The 17,533-nt window shown below is 40.1% G+C and overlaps 1 protein-coding gene across 1 annotated transcript in view; it reads left to right on the top strand.

The window, feature by feature from the left end:
- Window positions 1-17,246, top strand: part of ANKIB1 (ankyrin repeat and IBR domain containing 1) — a 182,070-nt gene extending 164,824 nt beyond the window's left edge. Inside the window, exons 12-20 of the mRNA XM_065398591.1 lie at window positions 754-888; window positions 2,497-2,583; window positions 2,680-2,746; window positions 3,939-4,084; window positions 6,338-6,516; window positions 8,227-8,278; window positions 13,226-13,337; window positions 15,821-15,954; window positions 16,494-17,246. Coding sequence (XP_065254663.1) covers window positions 754-888; window positions 2,497-2,583; window positions 2,680-2,746; window positions 3,939-4,084; window positions 6,338-6,516; window positions 8,227-8,278; window positions 13,226-13,337; window positions 15,821-15,954; window positions 16,494-17,246 — 1,665 coding nt within the window. The remainder of the gene's footprint in view (window positions 1-753; window positions 889-2,496; window positions 2,584-2,679; window positions 2,747-3,938; window positions 4,085-6,337; window positions 6,517-8,226; window positions 8,279-13,225; window positions 13,338-15,820; window positions 15,955-16,493) is intronic.
- The last annotated feature ends 287 nt before the right edge of the window (window positions 17,247-17,533 follow it).

Raw genomic sequence — 17,533 nt, 5'->3', positions numbered from 1 at the left:
GCAGCACCTCAGCTGCAAAATCGCCCTTGGGACAGGTAGCAGCCCCAAGAATGATGGTTCCTTCCTTCACACACCCACATGTGGCAGAAGTGTAGGTTAAAGTAGAATATCAAAGGGCCAGGGAAGCTCCCCTTCTCCAGCTGCTGGAGCCTATGCTCACAGCCCTGAGTGTTGACCATGAGACAGCTACCCAGCCCCTCACACAAAGCTGCTGTGGCAGTAGGGAGCTACTGATCGGGATGCAGAGCAAGGAGAGCCTTTAGCCAAACCTCTCCCTCCATTCTGCAGCCTTTTCTATGATTAGCTTATTATCTTTGACAATTTCAAAACTTTTTCCAAAACCTTTGAGTTAAAAAAAATAATGATAATAATAATTGAAACTGAGACTGCCCCACAAACAGTTTCAGTTTTTAACAAACTGATATTTTTCAACAGAAACATTATGTTGATATAGTCCCATCCAGCTCTACTCAACATCTCGTTCTGTGCACCCACCCCAGACTTAATTTATAGCATGCAAAGCACTCCTGCCCTATGTCTGAGAATCAAACTGTACCTTTATATGGCACCATAGAATACATCTGCTAGGAGGGTCCTCGGGCATTTTCTTTTGACATATAAACATATGGGGGAATGTACTATTCCTGTGAATTCTGTCGCTTCAGTTGGTTGTGGTGGAATAGTGATGCAGTACTGGAAATCTGTAACATGATTGGATGCAGATATTAGTTTTGTTTTCTTCTTCTTCTGAAGTGCAAATATGACTTTTGCTGGATTTGCCTAGAAGAATGGAAGAAGCACAGCTCTTCTACTGGAGGCTATTACAGGTGCACTCGCTATGAAATCATTCAGCATGTAGAGGAACAGTCCAAGGAAATGACAGTGGAGGTAGGAGATTAAACTGTATTGGCGCCAATAAAATACTTAGGCTGTAATTTTCTGTCTTGCCTAAGATTCTGAATTGGTGTCCCTGAGAAGAATTTATTAGAGTTTAATTTTCCCCATCCAAGGTCCTCAGTGGAACAAAAGTGAATTATAACTCTAAATATCATATTGAGGTAACAGGAAGAAAATACTGTCAGGCTTGTGTTATACTGGGAACAAAGACAACTGGGTTCTCTGTTCTGCTACTAACCCACTGTGTGATGTTGGGAAAGTCATTTCATCTCTCTCTACCATGGTTACCATTCTCTGCAATCAGAGTAGTAGTCCTGTAATTACCCGCCCTGCCTCAGAGAAGTGTCATTTGGCTTAATTGATGTTTGCAATGTACTTTGAGGTCCTCTGTTTAAAGGTTGCTCTATAGGCACAAAATCTCAATTCCTCAGTTCTGATGGCTGTATCTGTCAGACTTCTGATTTCAAAACATTACCTTTCTGTCTGTCTTAGACTACTCCTAGGCGAATTCTGCACCACTGCATAATGCAGAATTTTGCAAAAATTAATGTGCGTGCAGAATTTCCTTTCCCACCCCGCCCACAGAAATGGGCTGCAGTGCTGCTGGCCACCACTAGGGGCCACTGGATCCAGCAGAGCCCAGTTTGCACATAGAAGACACTGCTGGGGGGAGCGGGAGCTGGAGCATTCCCGGCAGCTGCAGTTCCCTACACACTCTGAGGGAAGGAGACAGCGACATGCAGGAAACTCCACTCAAGCCTGGGACCGAGCATCAGGCTGTTTTTCCCTCTGGATCCCTGGGCACTGGGAAGGAGGGGGGTTTGGGCTGGCGGGGCAAGGCTGGACTCGAGGGGGAGGGTGTCTGGGCTGGGGGGACCCTGTAGCTGGGCTTTGGGGATGGAGGAGGCTGGGGGGGGTTGGGAGGGGGCCCTGCGGCTGTGCTCTGGTGGTGGTGGGGGCTGAGAGGGGGCCCTGCGGCTGTGCTCTGGTGGTGGAGGGGGGCGGGTGTCTAGGCTAGGGGGCCCCTGCAGCTGAGCTCTGGGGGGGAAGGATGTGTGGGTATCTGGGACAGGGGGCCCCTGCAGCTGGGCTCTTGGGGGGGCAGGTGTCTGAGCTGTGGGCCCCTGCGGCTGGGCTAGGGAGGAAGGGGCTTCAGGTGTATTGGCTGGGGTCTGGCCCCATGGCTGGGTTTGGGGGGGAAGGGAGGAGGGGGTGAAACAGGAACTGGGTTGTCATAGGGGTTTCTTTAACTCTCTACTCCTGGGAGAATTTTTTGTTTGTATGTCTGTATTGTTACAGACAAGCTTGCTGACAGGTATTTTGAAATAAATTACCAAAATAACTGAAACTGGCGTGATTATGTAGTATTATTTTGACAAATAAAATTGGCAGAATTTTAAAATATTGTGCGCAGAATTTTTAATTTTTTTGGCACAGAATTCCTCCAGGAGTATGTCTTAAACAGTACCCATTACCATGGTATTTGTGTATAAATGTCTAATAGTCTGAAACAGCTGACTATACTTTTGTATTTGCTGATGATTGTTAAAATAATATAAGTCTAAATGGATGACTCATGTTTGATTTCTTATTTTCTAGGCTGAAAAGAAACATAGACGATTTCAAGAGCTTGATAGGTTTATGCATTATTACACGAGGTTTAAGAACCATGAGCTCAGCTATCAGGTATGATCCAAACAGTTTCTAATAAATTTTCCCCCCACTTTATTAGTCCAAAAATTAGATGAATTTGTTGAATTTTATTTATGTCCCTTTTTTTAGTTAGAACAGCGCCTTCTAAAAACTGCCAAAGAAAAGATGGAGCAGTTGAGTAGAGCTCTCAGTGGAAGTAAGTAGTGTTTGTTGGTATTTACTGATTTATATAACAGTGGTCTGAAGTCAAATATCTCTTTACACTAAAAGAACAATTTTGTTCTTCAGATTTTTCTTTACTTATATTGATGCCTACAAGAAATGAGATATTTCAGACTGCTACTTCTGTACATTTCAGTCTTTGAACTTTCAGCCTTTGTCAGTCCTCAGTTCATCTGATGTTAACTTGAGTTTGAGTCCTTTGTTGTTAAGAGATAACAATTCTCTTTCAGTATTTATGTGTAACAGCCCCCCACACCTGATTCCATGTATTTATTTAAAATATCTGGGAGAAAGGACAAAACAATGTTAATGAAAATTGCTTGAGGAAACAGTGAAGTATGAATTTCAGACTCTTAATGGTATCTTACATTTATGTAGTGACTTACACTCTGAAGGATCCCAAGGTTCATTAGGAACCACAGCATGTATGCTATATAGGAAGAATCACTTGCTTCTGAAATGCAGTCACCTTTAAGGTGAGGAAAGATGATTTGATTCAACCAGCGCACAGCACAGTACACAACTTGTTACATGTGATCTGTTCTGAATCAGTTTTTCTTACTTTGTAGAAAGTGTACCCATAAGAAAGAAATAAAGTCTTGATCCTCCAGTGAGCTCTCCGTGTATGCAGGGGTTGCGCACGAGGAGCTCTTTGCAGGATCATGGGCGTAAGTTTGTATTGAAACTGTATGAAGATGACCTGCTATGTCACCACCTGCAAGAGTGGAAATTCAGACCTGGTCAGGTTGTCACTGCTGGCAGTTTTACCCAGCTGACCCAAGTGAGCAATCTTATCTGTCCTTCTGGATAGGCCTTTTATGGATAGGGCCCATTAGGGCCTATTACATGGTGTAATTTCTCATTCTGAAATGTTAGTGTGAATAAAAAGTAGTAAAAGCTTCTATTAGGAAGTAGAATAAGTATATGAGACTCTAAATACACACAAGGAATAGATCACTTGAGTCAGAGAGAAGCTAGTGATACATAGTTACTTTTTTTTTACCATAACCACACCTACCCATTTACAGTATGGACTGGATTTTATTTGGAAAATATTTCTGATCTTACATTAACACACACTTGTACTTCTTTTGGGGGAAACTCTCATAATAAAACTATTAAGGTCAGCAGAAAAATGTTTTTACAATGCTTGTGTTACTGTACAGCTGAAGAAGGCTGTCCTGATACCACTTTCATTGAAGATGCAGTACAAGAGCTCTTAAAAACTCGCCGCATTCTCAAGTGTTCTTATCCATATGGATTCTTTTTGGAACCTAAAAGCACAAAGAAAGAAATATTTGAACTTATGCAGGTAAAATAAGTATGTTTTGCTTTTTGTGACCGAACTAATTTTTCTTGTAATACTAGTTATCCATATTGCATGTTTTCTGACTATATAAAATTCTTAAACTTAGTTCAAAATGACAAAGACGTGGCAAGAACTGTGTATAATGAACTGTTTATTTTGCTGTAGCATTAAACTCATTGTTGGGTCTATATGATTTTGAATTCTGTCTTTAAAGGTTTTAAGGCTACAACCAAATTAGGGGGAAGGGAGTGAAGAATACTTTTGGCAGAATTGGTTAGTCTATAATGCAATATATTTTATTTCAGCTTTAAAGACAAACAGATTCTTAATGAAAAAAAAAATACACTTGTAATTCTGCTTTTCTGAAGATATATGAACAGGATTCTCATTCCTGGATTAGGCTGAGACCAGCAGATCTCCCTCAATTCTAAAATAATTTTGATTCCTAAGGGCACTGGCTTTGGGTATAGTGCAAGCCTAAGCCCTGTATTGACCATCAAATCTCCTTTCTCTGCCAGGTGTAAATAATGCCCTCTAAATGATCTAGTCAGTCCCTTCGTTTGCACAGGAAGTGAAGCTCCCTAGGATGATAAACCAATACAAAATGATTAACCATGACCAAAAATATGCCCCAAAGGAAAAAGAATCAAGGCATAAACATTAAAGAAGATACCTCCCCACAGAGTTTGGGAATTATGTGGTGAACGAAAGTTATGTCAGAATGATGCTTTTCTCAACAGACAGCCCCTTTGTTGATGGCCATCAAGGAGGAACTGACTGGAATTAGAGGGCAGTATTTATTACACCCAGCAGGGGATGGCATGCAATGGCACTAGAGGGCTTGACTCGCTATACCTCACAACTTCATTTATATATATGTATTTCCATAGCACCTAAGAGCCCTAGTTAAGGATCAGGACCCATTATGCTAGACACTGTACAAACACAGAACCTGCCCCAAAAAACTTACAATTTAAGAATAAGACAGGATGGATAAAGACAGATAGGGAGTACAAGGAAACAATGAGACAGTATTGATCAGCATGATAGGCATTGTCTTAGCACACCTCTGCCCTCAGTGGTAAAAATTCTTTGAGGGCTGAGGGAGTTCAATCAGTTTCTTGTTAAGGAGCTAACACCCAGGAGTGAGAATCCTGTCAGGATGGTATCTCTAGAGAAATTGAATTATTCAGTACAGGAACTCCTCACTTAACGTCGTCCCAGTTAACGTTGTTTTGTTGTTCCGTCGCTGATCAAATACAGAACATGCTCGTTTAAAGTTGCACAATGCTCCCTTATAAGTTGTTTGGCAGCCACCTGGTTTGTCCACTGCTTGCAGAAAAAGCAGCCCGTTGGAGCCAGCTGGTGGGGGCTTGGAACCAGGGTGGACCATCAGCTCCCCGCTCCCATAAGTTCCCTGTGCGGCAGCCGCCCAGCAGGCTATCCATTGCCGGCAGTTCAGCTGTCCCTCCCGCCACTGCCGTGTGCTGCTGCTCCCGGGAGCCTCCTGCTTGCTGTGCGGGGATGCTAATGTCAGGTTGCCTCCCTCCTCTGCCCCCCGCTCCTTTACCCCATCTCCACTGAACAGAGCGGGGGACACGACAGGGGACAGGGCTCAAGACGGAGGGAGCTTGCTGGCAGCAGCTGCTGTCTCAACTAGCTGATCTACTTAAAAAGGCAATGTACTTAGAGTAAGGTTAGTGTACTTAAAGGGGTAATGCACGTGTCTCTGTCTCTCTCTCACACACACACACTGTGTGTGTCTCTGTCTCTCTCTGCCATGCTGTCTCCCCTTCCTCCATTCGTGCTGCCTTGTAAAGTGTGACGCTACATTAACAACAATGGGTTAACCCTTGAGGGCTCAGCCGAGTGCTAGTTCATCGTTTAGCAGTAAGGCATTCCTCGGGAAATATCCCACCCTCTTCCACCCTCTGACTTCACCACCTCAACCAAGCTTCACAGTCATTATTGCTGTGTACAGTATTAAATGGTTTGTTTAAAACATATACTCTGTGTGTGTGTGTGTGTTGTCTTTTGTCTGGCGAAATTTTTTTTCCTGGAACCTAAACCCCTCCCCCCCCTTGGATTCACTTAACATTGTTTCGCTTAAAGTAGCATTTTTCAGGAACATAACTACAATGTTAAGCGAGGACTTATTGTATAGCATGTTTACAGTGCAGTTATGCCAGTTGTTCATTTAACGGTTTTATTTTGTTGTAACATTACATGGTACACTTTGTTTATTTTCTGTTACAGACAGACTTAGAAATGGTTACGGAAGACCTTGCTCAGAAAGTAAATAGGCCTTATCTTCGTACTCCTCGTCATAAAATAATCCGTGCCGCATGTCTTGTGCAGCAGAAGAGGCAAGAGTTTTTGGCCTCTGTGGCCCGTGGAGTTGCCCCTGCAGACTCACCAGAAGCTCCAAGACGCAGGTAATTTAGGTATAAAAAGAGAGGGCAAACCAAAAAAGTTCAGGTTACAGCTACCAAGCTCTGTGAACTTACCCCTCAAACTAGTGCTTGCTTTGACATACACATCAAAGCAAAACAGAGCTGACCATTTTGTAGTTGTAGGTCACTGGCTCAACAAACACTTTCTTCATTTGATTCACGGGGGGAGCTGCTGCCGTTCGTGTGACTCGGGCGCGGGTCCCAGCGGCAATCCTCGGGTGGGTCCGCATGTAGTTGCCACGAGCGAGTGAGGATTTTGATGTAGGCAGACAATGCCCATTGATGTGCTTTGCCTAGTTAAATTGAGGGGAGGGATAGCTCAGTGGTTTGAGCATTGGTCTGCTGAACCCAGGGTTGAGAGTTCAATCCTTGAGGGGGATACCTAGGGATCTGGGGCAAAATCAGTACTTGGTCCTGCTAGTGAAGGTAGGGGGCTGGACTTGATGACCTTTCAGGTCCCTTCCAGTTCTATGAGATGGGTATATCTCCATATGTGAAATTACACCCTTTCACTTTAAACTTCAGAATGTGAAACTCCATTAAATTGCCAAGTGTCTCTCATTTTCATTTTGGAACTGAAAATGAGGAATCTTGGCTGACTTTTAAATTTGTAATGAAACCTAAAACCAGGCAGGATTTTCACCAGTTTGGTTGGTTGGTTGTTTTTTTGCCAACTCTTTCCACACAGGTGCAGTTGCAATATCAGCACGGGAGATAGAGCCCATGCTTTGGTAGGAATCCTCCCTTGGAGTTTAGGAAGCTGCAGAGGCTGACTAGATGTATGGGGAAGTCATTGATTTCCTCCTTTAGCTAGAAAGCCAAATAAACTCATTCACAATTCCTATATTTTTGATAGATTGGCGTTTTCATTTCATTCTTATGGCACCTTGTGGATGCCAACTCAAATTGCTGTATACACTTCCATTGCTGTCTGGTTAGCTGACAAGTGAAAGGTGTTAAACTGAAGACAGCTTGTTAATAGAATAAAGATCTTAATAGAGTAATGTGATTGATCGAACTGATTCAGAGAAGCAATATTTTTGCTGCTCAGTGTTTTGTTTAGATTACATTTTAATTGTTAAAAGTTACTGGTAGGTTTGGTGTGTGTATACTATTTTATCCCCACATTTCTCTTTTCTTCTAGAGAAAGGATGTAAACCTAAAAATCATTCTCTTTTAGTTTTTTCTGTTTTTTCTAAATTACATTGATATGTCAAGTTGTGAATTACAATAATAGTTAATAAGTATAATTATAACATATACTCACCCACTCAGTTGTTCTACCCTCCAAGCCATTGTGACAGTGAAGCATAATTTGGGTGTAATGATTCTTGCCCAGTTTAGTCAGTGTACTAGATATGAATTTTTATAGTATATTCACACACAGTTTTGTGATGTGTTAATAGCTAGCTGAGTACTTGTGACCTCATTTCACGTCCTGTACTTCAAAATAGCCACTTACATACTTGGCACTCACCAAACACTATTTAAATAATTGCTGAGAATAATTTTCAAAATCCAGAATTTTAAATAATTTAATTATTCAGTCTTCTGAAACATTTTTATAAATGTATGTTGTTAAACAGATGAGGAGTTCACCTCAAAGATGATTTACAATTGTAGACTGGGGGAGCCATTGTTCGTACTTTATTCTGCTAATAAATTACATGATGTATCTGATTTAATTTATAGCTTTGCTGGTGGAACATGGGATTGGGAATATTTAGGATTTGCATCCCCTGAGGTAAACTTTTTTTTTTTTTTTTTTTAATTTTTAATGTCGCTATGCATATTCTAGGAATCAGGGTGTAATTCTGTTTTGCATGGAGAGATTCCAGATTTTGTTTCAAATTGTTTTAAGGTTTGCAAGGTTGGGTTTAAGCTTTCCATTTTCTTTGTTTCACAATAGAAGGAAATATATGCATGGGTAATTGGGCAGTACCTAAACAATGAGTCTTACGAAAAGACAGTTCTTAAGGATGGCATCAGACCAACCCTTTGCATTGTATTTTTTCCAATCTCAGAGCAAGGCAAGAATCTACGAACAAAACATGCCTGCATTTGTGGCAATATTTTTATAATAAATATTCAAAAATCTGTATAATTAAAAATATACTTTTGAATGCAATATCAGTCCAACAGGATTTGACAGAGAACCTAAATGAACTGGCACACTCTCTTCCATTCTTTACTGATTTAAAAATTCAACAAAAAATTAAAGATTTAAAATTAAATTTTCTGTTTAAATTTTAAACAAATATTATTCTGAATGTAAAAGTAGTATTAAAGAGGAAGGAAACTAGATAATTTCTGATACAATTCGGCTGTCAAGCGATTAAAAAAAATTATCGTGATTAATCACACTGTTAAAGAATACCATTTATTTAAATATTTTTGGATGTTTTCTACATTTTCAAATATATTGATTTCAATTACCACACCGAATACAAAGTGCACAGTGCTCACTTTATATTATTATTTTTGATTGCAAATATTTGCACAGTAAAAAACAAAATAAATAGTTTTTTTCAATTCACCTAATACAAATAATGTAGTACAATCTCTTTATCATGAAAGTTGAACTTACAAATGTAGAATTAGGTACAAAAAAATGACTGCACTCAAAAATAAAACAATGTAAAATTTTAGAGCCTGCATGTCCACTCCGTCCTAAGTTTTGTTCAGCCAATGGCTCAGACAAACAAGTTTGTTTACATTTGCAGGAGATAATGCTGTCTGCTTCTTGTTTACAATGTTACCTGAAAGTGACAATAAGTGTTTGCATGGCACAGTTGTAGCTGGCATTGCAAGATATTTACCTGCCAGATGCTCTAAAGATTCCTATGTCCCTTCATGCTTCAACTACCCTTCCAGGGGACATGCGTCCATGCCGATGATGGGTTCTGCTCAATAACAATCCAAAGCAGTGCGGAGCAACGTATATTCATTTTCATCATCTGAGTCAGATGCCACCAGCAGAAGGTTGATTTTCTTTTTTGGTGGTTCGGGTTCTGTAGTTTCCACATAGGAATGTTGCTCTTTTAAGACTTCTGAAAGAATGCTCCACACCTCATCCCTCTCAGATTTTGGACGGCACTTCAGATTCTTAAATCTTGGGTCGAGTGCTGTAGCTATCTTTAGAAATCTCACATTGGTACCTTCTTTGCGTTTTGTCAAATCTGAAGTGAACGTGTTCTTAAAATGAATATCATCTGCTGGGTCATCATCCGAGACTGCTATAACATGAAATATATGGCAGAACACGGGTAAAACAAAGCAGAAGACATACAATTTTCCCCCAAGGAGTGCGTTACAAATTTAATTAACACATTTTTTTAAAGGAGCAATATCAGCATGGAAGCATGTCCTCTGGAATGGTGGCTGAAGCATGAAGGGGCATACGAATGTTAGCTTATCTGGCATGTAAATGCCTTGCAATGCCGGCTACAAAAGTGCCATGTAAATGCTGGTCTCGCTTTCAGGTGATGTTGTAAATAAGAAACAGGCAGCATTGTATCCCGTAAATGTAAACAAACTTGTTTGTCTTAGCGATTGGCTGAACAAGAAGTAGAACTGTGGCTCTAAAGTTTTACATTGTTTTGTTTTTTTGAGTGCAGTTATGTAACAACAAAAAATCTACATTTGTAAGTTGCACTTTCATGATAAAGATATTGCATTATGGTACTTGTATGAGGTGAATTGAAAAACACTATTTCTTTGTTTATCATTTTTTACAGTGCAAATATTTGTAATAAAAATAATATAAAGTGAGCACTGCACACTTTGTATTCTGTGTTGTAATTGAAATCAATTTAAAAATGTAGAAAAGCATCCAAAATACTTAATAAATTTCAATCGGTATTCTATTGTTTAACAATGCGATTAAAAGTGCAAGTAATCGCAATTAATTTTTTTGAATTAATTGCGCGAGTTAACTGCGATTAATCGACAGCCCTAGATACAATATTACGTTAGTCGTGTCATAAATAATATCACTTTTTCTGAAGGATGGACTACTGCTGTCCGGATTAGAAAAAGCAAAATAAAAATTTTTAAAGCCATATTTCACCATTTATACATGGTGGAAGAACATTTATGTGATTGTCAAACAACTGCATTGCATATAATATGTGCATTTTCCTTTCAAGTTTTCCTTTCTCTCCTTAACTTGAATTAAATATTTCGGGGGGTTTAAATCGAAGTGTGAGGTTAAAGGAGAAATATCACTTCTGCATTTTTTTTTAAGAGCCAGCCACTTTCAGACACACTGGAAAAATACCATGTCTTATAAAACTCCATTTTCTATATATTTCCTTTCCTATTGTTGCTGGTTAGCAATATGCTATTAGAAAAAACAGCTTGCTTCTTATAGGGTAATCAGCTTTGTTTCTCCTGTTCAATTCCTTCAGTTCTTCCTTTGTTCCTAAATAATTCAGTGTTTTGAGACTGAACTCTATCTGTGATGTTACAACAGCCCAGGAGGAGCAGGGTAGGAGAAAAGGCAGATTAGAAAAGGGAAGGCTTCTGTTAAACAATAAGTAACATGGCTGTCATGTTTAGATGACTGTTGATTAGCAGTTATAATTTACCCAAATATGGCACTGTCTGATTTAAATTGTATCCTTTGTACCTTATCTGCCAAGGATACTTGCAACCACCTGTGCTAAAGGAATTTTGTAGCTAAAATAATTCAGTCCTTTTTGTGTTTTCCATTAAATTCACTAGACAAACTTTTTTTAGCACAATTATGTATTTTTACTGATACCAAAGTAAAATATTTGTATATACCAGATCTTGTTACCATAAAATTCTACCCAGAATAGAGAAAATTTGAATGTTTTCAGTAAAAAGTACTATATTTAGGCCAGTATATGAAAATTCTACTTTTCAGTGCAATACAATTAGAAAGATTTTATATACTTTAGCAATACAGATTTTAAGTAATCAGAAACAAAATTATATCCGTATGAGTGGAGATATGTCTGATATACACATATATTAAAGAAACAACAATTATCATTAAAAAGGCCATGAGTAAAATCTGTGACCTTATTGCAAACGTAGAGAAAATTATTTTTCATGTAATATCTGCAATGACTTTCAAATCTTAATACTTTATGGAGTCATTTCTGATCATTCACAATCTCCTGTGTGTGTGTGTGTGTGTGTGTGTGTGTGTGTGTGTGTGTGTGTGTGTGTGTGTGTGTGTGTAAATAAATATGGAACTCTTTACTTGAGGAATAGGTGTATATGGTGTAAAGAATACTAAGTCAATTGTTAGGCATCAAGATTTGGTAATTAAGGTCCTGATCCTGCACTTGAATCAGTGCAACTTCACACAGGAGCAAGAGTCTACCAGCATTAATCCTATTGTGGTGAAAGTGCTTATGGCTTGCATTTGTTGTTAATGTGTAAGCACCCAGGATGAAACTCTCCATAGAAGAGGCTATGCATAACTGTCTGGGCTGTTGGTTCTAAGTTTTTTATGTTGCAGAGCAGCTGTACAAAAGGAGGCTTAATGGTTAGGCTACCTTTTCCAGGCCACACAGTACAAGAGAAGCTTTGGAGTAGGGGTTTCCCAGGTGTAAAGTGCAAGGGCTGCGGGAGGAAATATGTATAGTGTGTGTTTAACTAGTTAGATTTGTTTGAGATTGGTGTGAATCCTAGAGAGAGACAGAAGCTGGAGACAGCTGCTTCTTGGGGCAGGACTGTGATGCCTTACCTGCAGTTTCTGATAAAGGGAGTTAACACCTATGTGCAGTTTTTTGCCACCTCTGTTCAAGTAAAACAAGATTTGTGTACATTTTGTAAATAAACAAATCACATTAAGAAACATTTGCAGTCCCTACTCTGATGCCCACACCCAACCCGGCTTGTCAAAACTGTTAAATAAGTAGGTACGATGGCCTGCATCTTTTTATCACTGTGCAGTGGATAAAATCCACCCCATTTAGAACATAAGAACGACCATACTGGGTCAGACCAAAGGTCCATCTAACCCAATATTCTGTCTTACGACAGTGGCCAATACCGGGTGCCCCAGAGGGAATGAACAGAACAGGTAGTCATCAAGTGATCCATTCCCTGTTGCTCATTCCCAGCTTCTGGCAAACAGAGGCTAGGGACACCAGAGGGGCACAGACCAGCCACTTTGTATCACAGATTTGTGTTAGCCCTGCAAATATAGGCCCCAAATCAGTAAAGTACTCTAAGCACACACATAACTTTACTATTCCTGGAAAACATGCACAAATTTAATTGTTTTGCTGGATCAGGGGCCTTAGAAGGTAGCTCCCTAATGTCTAATGTTAAACAAAAAAGGAGAGAAGACTCATTTAATCAGTTGTATTTCTAAAAATAATTAAAATTTGGTATTAAAACTTGTAAACAAAATTAACAGTACTTGGAATTATTTAAAAATGGAGATTGCAAGTATTCATATCTTCAACTAGTAGGCTTCTTTGCTTGTTAATAATTTTGTTCATTTAGGATTACCTGCTGTCTTTTTTTTTTTTTTTTTTTTCTTTAATTTCTTGCATGACAATCTGTGACTTATTTTTCTGGGAACAGGTGATTTTATAATAAATGTATAAAATCACACATTTTTCTTAATAGAAAATGTACTGTTGGTTATGGCAGAAAAAATATTATTGCATGTTCCCCTGTATTTTGTAACCTTTGATTTATGCAGGAATATGCTGAATTTCAGTATCGGAGGAGGCATAGACAGCGTCGACGTGGAGACATGCACAGTCTGCTCAGTAATACTCCAGACCCCGAAGACCCTAGTGAGAGCACGTTAGGTATGTTCTTTGTTTGGAGTAAAAAAGGAAAAATAAATGTATCTCAAATTGTTAGTAGAGTCCACTGTGATCCTTAGTTTATAGATAGATTAAAAGAAGAATGTGGTCTCAGTGCTGCACTTGCTTAACTTTACAAATGAGTTGACTTCAGTGTGACTACTCCTGTACAGTTGAACATATCCATGAATCTTTGCAGGAGCCTTAGACTATCCACCCTTACTTAGAGGAAACTTTATTTTTCTGTCTCTGAAGAAATTTTCAGCAGTAAATACATCAGGTGAGACTCTCATCCCCATACCAAGCTCCTTTATGCCCAATAAAAGGGCCAGAGTGATATAGAACCCCTGTATCCACCTGTCCCAACATAATATAAATTCACTGTTTTTTGTCCAATGAGATATGCAGGAGAAACACGGAGGGACAAAATCAAAGTGTAGATTAGAATAATTCCAAGACTGCAGTTTAAAATAACTGATGCAAAATTGCCACCCATTTTGGCTTTTTACAAGGTAATTTGTTTTTATGCCATCAGGTTAGTTGTGATGATAAGGGACAACCTGTTGGGATCTCACTTTTACTTCATTCTGAATTTTCAAGTGAAAATGGTAAATCCTGTTACAGTAATTCCTCGCTTAACGTTGTAGTTATGTTCCTGCAAAATGCGACTTTAAGCAAAACGATGTTAAGCGAATCCAATTTCCCCATAAGAATTAATGTAAATGGGGGGGGGGGTTAGGTTCCAGGGAATTTTTTTTCGCCAGACAAAAAATCTATATATTATATAGATATACACACAGTATACATTTTAAACAAACAGCTTTGATGACTGTGAAGCTTGGTTGAGGTGGTGAAGTTAGAGGGAGGGATATATCCCAGGGAATGCCTTGCTGCGAAATGATGAACTAGCACTCAGCTGAGCCCTCAAGGGTTAACACATTGTTGTTAATGTAGCCTCTCACACAAGGCAGCACGAACACGAGGGAGGGGAGACAGCATAGCAGACAGAGACAGACAGACACACACCTTGTGTGTGGGAGAGAGAGAGAGAGATGCACACTGCCCCTTTAAGTAAGCTGACCCACTCTTAAGTGCATTGTCTTTTTAAGTGGATCAGGAAGTTGAGACAGCAGCTGCTGCCCCAAGCTCTCTCTGTCTCTCTCCGTCCATGTCCCCTCCCTGCTCTATATGGAGAAGGGGTAAGCGGGGTGCAGGGGGAGGGGGACACCCTGACATTAGCCCCCTCCCTTCCCTCCCTGCACAGCAAGCAGGAGTCTCTGGGAGCAGCTCCAAGGCAGAGGGCAGAAGCAGCACATGGCAGTGGGGGGAGGGACAGCTGAACTGCCTTGATAGCCTGCTGGGCGACTGCAGCACAGGGAATTTAGGGGAGTGGGGGGCTGCCAGTCCACCCTGGTTACAAGCCCCCACCAGCTAGCTGCAATGGGCTGCTCTTCCTGCAAGCAGTGGACAAAGCAGGCGGCTGCCAAACGACGTTAGAAGGGAGCATTGCACAACTTTAAACGAGCATGTTCTCTAATTGATCAGCAATGTAACAACGAAACAATGTTAACCAGGACGACTTTAAGTGAGGAGTTACTGCAGCATAATTCAAAAGATTGATATTTCCCTTTACTACAGAATGAGTTTTTTCTGACAACACTGATTTCATTATTAGAATTTTTTTTTAAGACCAGGAATGTCACTTGGATTCACAGTGGAAGCAGTAGCAACATTACTCTTAGAAATGCTGACACATCACAGGAAAAAGAAATGTGAGCAAGATTCTCAGTTTGCAGCTGAGCTATGGTGTGCACATGAATATCTGTGACCCACATATTTTTGCCCCTGTCTTAAATTAGAACAGCTTCATGGCTGCTCTAAATTACACTCAATTGTCACAACGTACTAGGGGCTACTCTGCAGCTAAGAATAGAGGAACATGCTAACATGGATTTTGACAAATAGGAAGGAGGCAGTCAAGCACAAAGGGCCAAATCCAGGTTCCTGCATTAGGGGCTGAGAGGGAGTAAAGGGGTAAATCAATCCCATCCTCTGCAGCCATGGAGACTCCCAAAGCAATGTAACTGGTACTGTTCCACTGTACATGAGTTGGGGCTGGATGTGGGGGGGTTAATGTGTGCTGTGCACAGAGCAAGGCTAGAAGAACCATTTGCTACAAGGCTCCTCTTGTCTCTTCCCCCACTTCCTTCCAAATCCAGCAGGGCTTCATTGGTGCCATGGGCGCAGCTGTGCAAACATCCTAAAGAGGGAATGGGGAAGCAGTCCTTTCCTCTAGCACACAGCCAGTTGTTTGGGCTGTGCTCTGTATTACAGGATTTGGGCCAAAATGAAGACGAGAGCAAGATCATACACTTGAACCCAAATAAATAAGAATGGCAGGAGGTTCTGCTGTTAAAAATGGGATTAAAAATTGAGAGAGGTTTCGTGTTCATACTTAAATGTTTTTGTTTAAATTATTTTAACAGATACTCAAGAGGGTGGTAGCAGTAGAAGACACGGTACCTCCATGGTGAGTTCAGCTTCTATGAGTATTCTGCACAGCTCTTCACTTCATGACTATACCCCTGTCAGTCGCTCTGAAAACCAGGATTCTCTTCAGGTATCTTCCCTAGTCTCCTGTCCATTTGCTTTGCTTTGCTTCCCTTCCTATATTTTTCTTTATCATATTTTCCTGCATCCTACATTTGTTACATGACAAATACATGACTATGGTCATGAGAGGGGTGGAATCTAGGATAAGAAAATATGAATTTACAAAGTATTGTTAAGCTACTGTAAATGTATCATCACCACTAAGGATAAATCAACTTTTAGAATTGATTTTAAAACGTTACTGGAATACATTTTTCAGACATTTTAAACAAAATGCAACAATATACATTAATTTTGAATCCAAAACTTGGTAAAAGCAAAAATTATTTAATTTTGAAGCAAAGAGTCCTGTGGCACCTTATAGACTAACAGACGTATTGGAGCATGAGCTTTCGTGGGTGGATACCCAAAGCTCATGCTCCAATACGTCTGTTAGTCTATAAGGTGCCACAGGACTCTTTGCTGCTTTTACAGATCCAGACTAAAACGGCTACCCCTTTGATACTTGATACTTAATTTTGAAAGTGATCTTGTATATCTCCATAGGCTCTTAGTTCTTTGGATGAAGATGACCCAAACATCCTGCTTGCTATTCAATTATCATTGCAAGAATCTGGCCTGGCTATTGATGAAGAAACTAGAGACTTCCTTAATAATGAGGCATCATTAGGAGCAATAGGTACATCTTTGCCTACAAGGTTGGACTCGGTTCCTGTAAATATAGATAACCCTAGGGCTGCTTTGAGCAGCTCTGAGTTGTTAGAACTTGGTGATAGTTTGATGAGACTAGGGGCAGGCAATGATCCATTTTCAGCTGATCGCCTTAGTTCACACCCTTTCAGTGATACAAGAAGTGGATTATACTCAACATCTAGTGATGCCGATTCAAGTAGCCAGGATCCCAACATTAATGAAAATCTGCTTGGAAATATCATGGCCTGGTTCCATGACATGAACCCTCAAAGTATCGCACTAATTCCTTCAGCAAGTACAGAAACTGATGAGGATTCACAGCAACATAGTATCGATGATGGGTCAGGAGGACAAGCAAATCTTATAGAGGTAGGACTGGAACCTCAGGAAGAGCATGCACTTTTTGAGGATGCCATCAGAAATGAAGGCAGAGGAACCCAAACAGAAGCGAGTATTTCTGAAGAAAACATCATTCCAGGGGATAGACTGCCACAAAGTGGTGACTGTACCGGGGAAGCTATTAGCAGTGTGGATACTTCAGAAGAGGTTTCAAGTCAAACTCCTCAGACCTCAAATGAATGGATTGAGCATGTACATTTGGTATGAACACAAACTAGTTTTTGAGCTTAAATGGATGGTAGTTACAGATGGTACAGTATGTGGAGTAAGCATTATGGGGACTTTGATCCACATACTTACAGCTCAGTTGTAAACCACTGACATAATGATGGAATACATAGGCATTCCCTTGAATTGAAGTTCTTTAGACTAATAATATGAACCTTTCAAGGAATATCCTTTGCATTTAATTAGGTAGTGTTTGCCTTTTTTGCTCTGAAGGAAGAGGAATAAGTAGGTTGTACTCCACATTCCTAATACATTGCAGCATCTGT

This window comes from Emys orbicularis, chromosome 2, assembly GCF_028017835.1.
Source record: "Emys orbicularis isolate rEmyOrb1 chromosome 2, rEmyOrb1.hap1, whole genome shotgun sequence".
NCBI lineage: Eukaryota > Metazoa > Chordata > Testudines > Emydidae > Emys > Emys orbicularis.
Note: the sequence above shows the minus strand (reverse complement) of the source record. Positions and strands in the feature narration are given on the sequence as shown.